Source organism: Lethenteron reissneri, chromosome 34 (assembly GCF_015708825.2).
Source record: "Lethenteron reissneri isolate LAM-NWPU_2019-01 chromosome 34, ASM1570882v1, whole genome shotgun sequence".
Classification (NCBI taxonomy): domain Eukaryota; kingdom Metazoa; phylum Chordata; class Hyperoartia; order Petromyzontiformes; family Petromyzontidae; genus Lethenteron; species Lethenteron reissneri.
In genome coordinates this window covers 2,113,870-2,121,067 of record NC_083812.1, presented here as the reverse complement: position 1 = coordinate 2,121,067, position 7,198 = coordinate 2,113,870, and the positions used below count along the sequence as shown (strand labels likewise).

Below are 7,198 nucleotides of genomic sequence, written 5' to 3'. Positions count from 1 at the left end.
GCGGCGTGAGTGCGACAGGAGAGCGAGCGAGCGAGGGAGGGAGCGACCGGGCAGGACGAGCAGGAAGCAGCTGACACAGCAGCGGGCAGCAGCAGCGGGCAGCAGCAGCAGCAGCGGGCAGCAGCAGCAGCATCTGTCTCTGTGAGTACCAAACGACGAAACGCCTCGGTCCACACCCGGCTGCAGCTCGCAGTTACTCGGACAGAGTTCTCACAACTTCCCACACCGCGCAACCAACCAACCAACCGCACGACCCCTCGCCACTCGGATCGCGCGCGGGGATTTCTCTGCGGCGTTGTTTAAAGTGCCCCGTGGCCGCGGCTTTATGAATTATCTTCGTCTTCGTCGTCGCTGCGGGCTTCGCTTATCTCTGTCGGAAGTCGGCTGTATACATTAGGATCGTTCCCTTATCGTCGCAGATAGTGGCGGTGAGCCGGTAATTGAATTGAGTGAGCGCCGTGCGGTTGTAGCAGTGGGGGGCGTGGGGAAGTCGTGGGGGGGGGTTGTCGCGAGGGAATGGGGGGCAGGGGGGGCAGGGGGGGCAGAGGGGGCAGGGGGGGCAGGGGGGGCTTGCTTTAGACGTTGCTGTGGCCAGGCAGGTGGTGTTCGGTTGATGTCTAGGCAGAGGCCACCTCGCGGGGAGATGTTTTAGTTGAGAGCAGCACTCGCAGGGGAACGCGCCCGATCTCGGCAGACCTCGCAAAGCTAAGCGGGGCTGAGCCTGCGTCAAGTTTTGATGGGAGGCCGCCATGCATAACGGGTTGTTATCGGCCACTTCGGGGCCACGTGGTTTGGTAGCAGACCGCAGCCTCGTGGTTTGTTGTACTGTGTTTTCTATGCTCGCGCGTCTATGCTCCGCGCCGTCACCAACGCGCGCTGGTCAGAGTGGTGAAGTATGGTCAAATAACCCCCCCCCCCCCACTTCACGACCCGACCGGCGTCGAGAGTCGTGTGCTGACTTGAGTGTTGGTGAGCTGAGCAGTGAGTTTTGTATTTGGTTGTTTGTGAGCTGAGTGATGAGTTTTGTATTGTGTTGGTGAGCTGAGTGGTGAGTTTTGTATTGTGTTGGTGAGCTGGCGGTGAGTTTTGTATTGTGTTGGTGAGCTGAGTGGTGAGTTTGTATTGTGTTGGTGAGCTGAGTGGTGAGTTTTGTATTTGGTTGTTGGTGAGCTGAGTGATGAGTTTTGTATTGTGTTGGTGAACTGAGTGATGAGTTTTGTATTGTGTTGGTGAGCTGAGTGGTGAGTTTTGTATTGTGTTGGTGAGCTGAGTGATGAGTTTTGTATTGTGTTGGTGAGCTGAGCAGTGAGTTTTGTATTGTGTTGGTGAGCTGAGTGGTGAGTTTTGTATTGTGTTGGTGAGCTGAGTGATGCGTTTTGTATTGTGTTGGTGAGCTGAGCAGTGAGTTTTGTATTGTGTTGGTGAGCTGAGTGGTGAGTTTTGTATTGTGTTGGTGAGCTGAGCGGTGAGTTTTGTATTGTGTTGGTGTGCTGAGTGGTGAGTTTTGTATTGTGTTGGTGAGCTGAGTGGTGATTTTGTATTGTGTTGGTGGTGAGCTGAGCGGTGAGTTTTGTATTGTGTTGGTGAGCTGAACGGTGAGTTTTGTATTGTGTTGGTGAGCTGAGTGGTGAGTTTTGTATTGTGTTGGTGAGCTGAGTGGTGAGTTTTGTATTGTGGTGGTGAGCTGAGCGGTGAGTTTTGTATTGTGTTGGTGAGCTGAGTGGTGAGTTTTGTATTGTGTTGGTGAGCTGAGTGATGAGTTTTGTATTGTGTTGGTGAGCTGAGCGGTGAGTTTTATATTGTGTTGGTGAGCTGAGCGATGAGTTTTGTATTGTGTTAGTGAGCTGAGCGGGGAGTTTTGTATTGTGTTGGTGAGCTGAGTGGTGAGTTTTGTATTGTGTTGGTGAGCTGAGTGGTGAGTTTTGTATTGTGTTGGTGAGCTGATTGGTGAGCTGGTTTAAGGGATTTTGTAGTTTTCGTCAGGACGTGAGCAGAGTCTTAAGACGAAGGGACAAGGGGCCGGGTAGGCGGACGAATCGATGACACTTAGACGGACCAACTTGAGGACGGACACACCATGGACCGGATAGGACATACACGCAGATGGAAGGACACACGGACAGGCAGATGGACACGCACACACACGTAATATGTACAGGGTATATGCGTGTATGTTGAACTTCTTCCACGCCGTACCTATCTCCCGGGAATATCAGCAGGTCACCTGGCGGCTTCCTTTAAAGCGAACGGCTCCGATCTTGTCGCTACACACCTGAGCTGTGTTACACCAGGTTGTCCGAAACGAGAGTAAAGACTTTTATTTAATGACAGAGTTAATACAAAAAAAACAGGCGTCAGAGTAACGTTCGCGTGTGTGCCGCGTTGCACTGCGGGGCGACCTACCTGGAATTGTAAATGCTTCTGTAGCGAAGTTTCACAACGTAAACAGGCAGTAGTTATTACAACTTACGAGCCCTTTTACCAATCCACTGCTGGATGACGGCCTGCCTGTCTGAGCTGTGTGTCAGTCGCACGCAGGCAATGCTGTGACCATACTTCACCACGCTCGTCAGCGCGGGTTGGCGAAGGGGGCCGGGTGGGGTGGTGGGAACTGGGTGGTGGAGGGGAGGACAAGACCGGTTCTGACATCACTCGCCACTGATGTTAGCCGTGGCCCAGAATCAAACTCGACGCCAAGGTAGCGAGATGTTCACAACCTCGCCTGGTGTGCAGGAGGTCGTCGATTCGACCCCGACCCTGACGCCTGCTGTATATTGGAGTTTGCGATGTCTCTCTCTGCCCGTGGTCGCGTGGATTGTTCTTCGGGTCCTCCCGTTTCCCCCTCTAAAGTTAGAAAAATACGTTTCGAATATTTGGCTGCTATTAATGTCCACGTGATAAGCCACTTAATTTGGCTATCATTTATGGCCAGGTCGCTACTGAATAGCGCTATGTAGAGCTTAATGGACCTTACCTGGTAAAATAAAATAAAAATATAGTTTACAAACTCGGGTCACCAAAGTTGATTGCAGCTCGTGCAGTGACGGCTCATCGCGGTGCCACCGCTCCACCAAAGGCTCATCCCTCGGGCCAAGTCGGATCTAGGAAATCGGTAGCAGGGTTGAGCGTGGCCAACACCCGTGGATGAAGTATGGTCGAGCACCGGACGATCTTTGCTGTCGCTGTTGTGATTGTGTTGTGCAGCAGGTGCGGGATTTGCCGCGTGCGGTGTAAGGGAAACGCGCTTCGGTTCCCAGGTCACCGAGGTTTTTCCTGCCGACATCGATTGACGATCAGCAAACCGCCAACTCAAACTGTGCGATTCCCCCAAGATGACCGAAGTCATTTTCACATCGATTGAGGCAGTAACGTGAGAGCCCTCGACTTTTAGCATTGCCTCGGGTGATCATTGTTGAGCGCGGAAATCTCTCTGCTGAAATATTCCTGCGTTCACCGTCGAGTTGCAGCTTTATCTACAAATAACTCTCCGTTTTATACAACTTGTTTCTTGCTGTTGTAGACATCGCGTCTTTTAGAGGATTGTTGCTTTTTTAAATTGGTTGTTTGTGTTGTACCCTACTCCAATGGGGGTTCACAAGGCTAGGGTTACTCATGAAATTTGTCAATTTGACTGCAAAGAAATGCGTTCGCAAACGAGACCGGTCGAACACACAGGAACAAAGATCCCCCGGGTCGTCTGATCCAGGCTGTTGGGGCAAATGCTGCTAGCGACCACCCAATGCGGGCCGGCACGGCACACGAGCTGGTTGAGTGACCATAACACCACGCCCGGCCGCCTTTGTCTCCCCAATACTGATCCTTACACATCGCACCTGGTGCTTATTTTAAGGCCGAGTCCCGCTTGGGGACTAAACTAAACTATTTCTATTTTAACAGGTAAGGCCCACTGAGCTATATAGCTCGTTTTCAGAGACAGTGAAATGCTCGGAGACGATTTGCGTTGTATCCAATATCCAATTCGATATCGTCGAATCGATACTCAATTTAGTTATCGGGTAACAGCCACGTCACGGCCATCGTGTTGGATTGTGTGTGTTCCCTCGGACAATGTGTCTAAACAAGGAAAAGTGGACATTGTAAAACTATATTTCAAGGAAAGTCTGACCGAGTCTCAAAAATCATTTGAAGGCGGTAAAATATGATTCAACTCTTTTTTTGTTTAACCAGGTGAAGCCAACTGAGCTATGTGGCTCTTTTTCAGAAGCGACCTGACCCCAAATAATAGCTCAACCCACGTGGCTTATTGCTTGGAAATGTATCGCAGCCAAATCCTCTTAACGCGTGATGTTGATTCTAAATGTGGAGGTAATAAACCGGAGGAGCCGGGAAAAAACACGCAAACTCCAAATATACAGCAGCAGGCGTCACGGTGGGAATCGAACCTACGACTTCCTGTATACCAGGCGAGGTAGTTAACATCTCGCCACCGGTATTCCGCCACATTGGTATATTTGGCCAATTCCCAAACTCCTTGGATGGTTTTACGTGGAAGGATAACGCGTGGGGGAAAAACCCCCACCATGCGTATGCGGAGCACACTCGTAACTCCGCACAGATAGATCTAAGAATCAATGTCCGCACCGCTATCGCGTGTTCGCAACGCATCCCAAGCCCTACACCACCTGGTCATTCCCAGGCAGTCGCTCGTCAAGGGACGAAAGGGTCTCCACACCTGCTTGGCTTCTGGTGTACGGTGAGGTCGGGAACACTCGTGGTGGTTTAGTCGCAGGAAAAATCGCTGCTTGAGCGATGGTCCCGCGTGATGACGCTCGCGGGTCCAGCGCCACGGTGCTGGTCCACGAGTGTCGGACTCGACGACCTCTTGTTTGCAGAGCCTGGCGTTGAGGAGTGCGAGTGAATGGTGCTGTTGGTTCGTGAATGATGTTGTTGATGAGTGGATGATGATGATGATGATGATGATGCTATTGGTGAGTGAGTTAATGATGATGCTGTTGATGAGTGAGTGAATGAATGATGCTGTTGACGAGTGCTGTTGATTATTGAATTATGCTGTTCGCGAGTGAGTGAATGATGTTGTTGGTGAGTGAGTGGATGGTGCTGTTGGTTCGTGAATGATGTTGTTGATGATGAGTGGATGATGATGATGATGATGCTGTTCGTGAGTGAGTGAATGATGCTGTTGACGAGTGAATGGTGCTGTTGATTATTGAATTATGCTGTTCGCGAGTGAGTGAATGATGTTGTTGGTGAGTGAGTGGATGGTGTTGTTGGTGAGTGAATGATTAATCTGTTGGTCTCTGATCTCGCTCCTGCAGGCAGTCGAGGCTGAGCGCGCCCTGTCGCGATGTTTTACTACCACGTACCTCAGGCGCTGGACAGCGACTGCTATGAGGCCAACACACGTGAGTTTACGCGCCGCGTGTGTCTGTGTGTGTCACAGGCAGTGTGTATGTGTGTCAGAGGAAGTGTGTGTGTGTGTGTGTCAGAGGAAGTGTGTGTGTGTGTCACAGGCAGTGTGTGTCACGGGCAGTGTGTGTGTGTGTCACAGGCAGTGTGTATGTGTGTCAGAGGAAGTATGTGTCACAGGCAGTGTGTATGTGTGTCAGAGGAAGTGTGTGTGTGTGTGTCAAATGCAATGTGTGTGTGCATCAGCTGTTGTAAAATGACTATCTACTTGAGTGTTTAGTTTACGTGACGTCTTGCACGGATGACGATCCCGTTTGGACGATTTCCCGGCTATTTTGCACTCGAGATCCGTGGGGCAGCGTGAGTGCAGCTACAACAACAACAACAATGCACCGATATCGTAGAGAACGAGCACACGGGGTCCTTGTGGAATATTGCACAACGAGCGAGGTGTACGCACACACACACACGTCTGTGTTCATATACAACTCATACTATTTCTAGTCCAGACATTATACAAGTTTCCGCGAATAATGTTCAACACATTAGTCGTGGAGTTGGGAGCAATATCTGAAGTTATTGGTTTTGGGGCGGTATAAAAAAATCATTAAACGCAATAACTACGAATTTAAAGTTACAATTGTATTCTTGAGCATGGCTGCAGTATGTTCAGGATATAAATGTCGATGTCTGCTGCTGTTCACGACGAGAGGGCTTCAGCACGTAGAGAGAGTTCGTGTCGTTTTGCTATAATCCTCCTCCTTCGTTGAAGAAACGTAGACCACGGTGGGTTCACTGTGTGGGGAGTCCATAGTTGGGTTTGCACGGCGACAGGAGTGTTGTACCAACGCGCGGCACACCACGGGCAGTGGAGTCGAGTCGGTGAAGTGTTGAATAGGAAGAGGAACGGGAACGAGAATGAATGGGAAGTAAGAGGAAAATGATGAATAAGGAAAGAAGAAACGGGAGAGATGAGACTTGGATCTGCGCTTCTACGCTTCTGCATGGAGCGGCGTTTGTGCTTCGCAGTTTTACAATTATTGTGGATATACATTATAGATTCCACGCCGTGCCCCCGCGCATGCAATACACATTATATACTGCATTACAGCATTCCGGTGTGTTTAACGTACACATTAAACGACGTAACGGTATTGTGTATACTGCATTTAAATGCAACATTTTTTCTTTCGCCCATCACATTCTTGACCTCTGTTTCGTTTTCCACCTCGTTTGCCATACGTCTACAGCTCGGCTTGGCCTTGTAGTGGGGAGCGGTGGCGCAGTGGTGAGCGCGCGGCGCTACGAACCCAGCGGCCCGAGTTCGATTCCTGCTGACGGGCAACACCGGTGACGATTATCTGAACCGGTCATGGGCCCTCCCGTCTCAAATGAGTACCTGGTGTGGTGTGTAAACATCGCTACTAGAGACGCAAAGGCGGCCGGGCGTGGTGCTGGCCACCCACCCCCTCGTGTGCCGTGCCAACCTTCATAGGGGCCTCGCTAACAGCGATTTCCCCAACAGTTTGTTAAGGCTACAAGGGGGACCTTTGTCTTTGTGCGTCTGTGCGCGCGCGCCACGCAGATGGTTCGCCTTAGGGTTGATTTTCGCGCACACCCACACGTACACTCGCTCTGGTACGCGCACTTCGATCTACAGAGACGGTCACTCGTTTTCAAACAAATACAAGACAGCGACACCCTGTGTAGCGTGAAGAGACCCAATGAAGGGCGACACGGCACACGAGGGGGTGGGTGGGTGACCACCAACCACGCCCGGCCGCCTTTGTCTCATTCGAGGCTGAGTCGA

The 7,198-nt window shown here is 50.9% G+C and overlaps 1 protein-coding gene across 1 annotated transcript in view; it reads left to right on the top strand.

Moving 5' to 3' along the window:
• Positions 1 to 7,198, top strand: part of LOC133350475 (dorsal root ganglia homeobox protein-like) — a 34,784-nt gene continuing 27,586 nt past the window's right edge. Inside the window, exons 1-2 of the mRNA XM_061564813.1 lie at positions 1 to 141; positions 5,298 to 5,384. Coding sequence (XP_061420797.1) covers positions 5,327 to 5,384 — 58 coding nt within the window. The 5' untranslated portion in view covers positions 1 to 141; positions 5,298 to 5,326. The remainder of the gene's footprint in view (positions 142 to 5,297; positions 5,385 to 7,198) is intronic.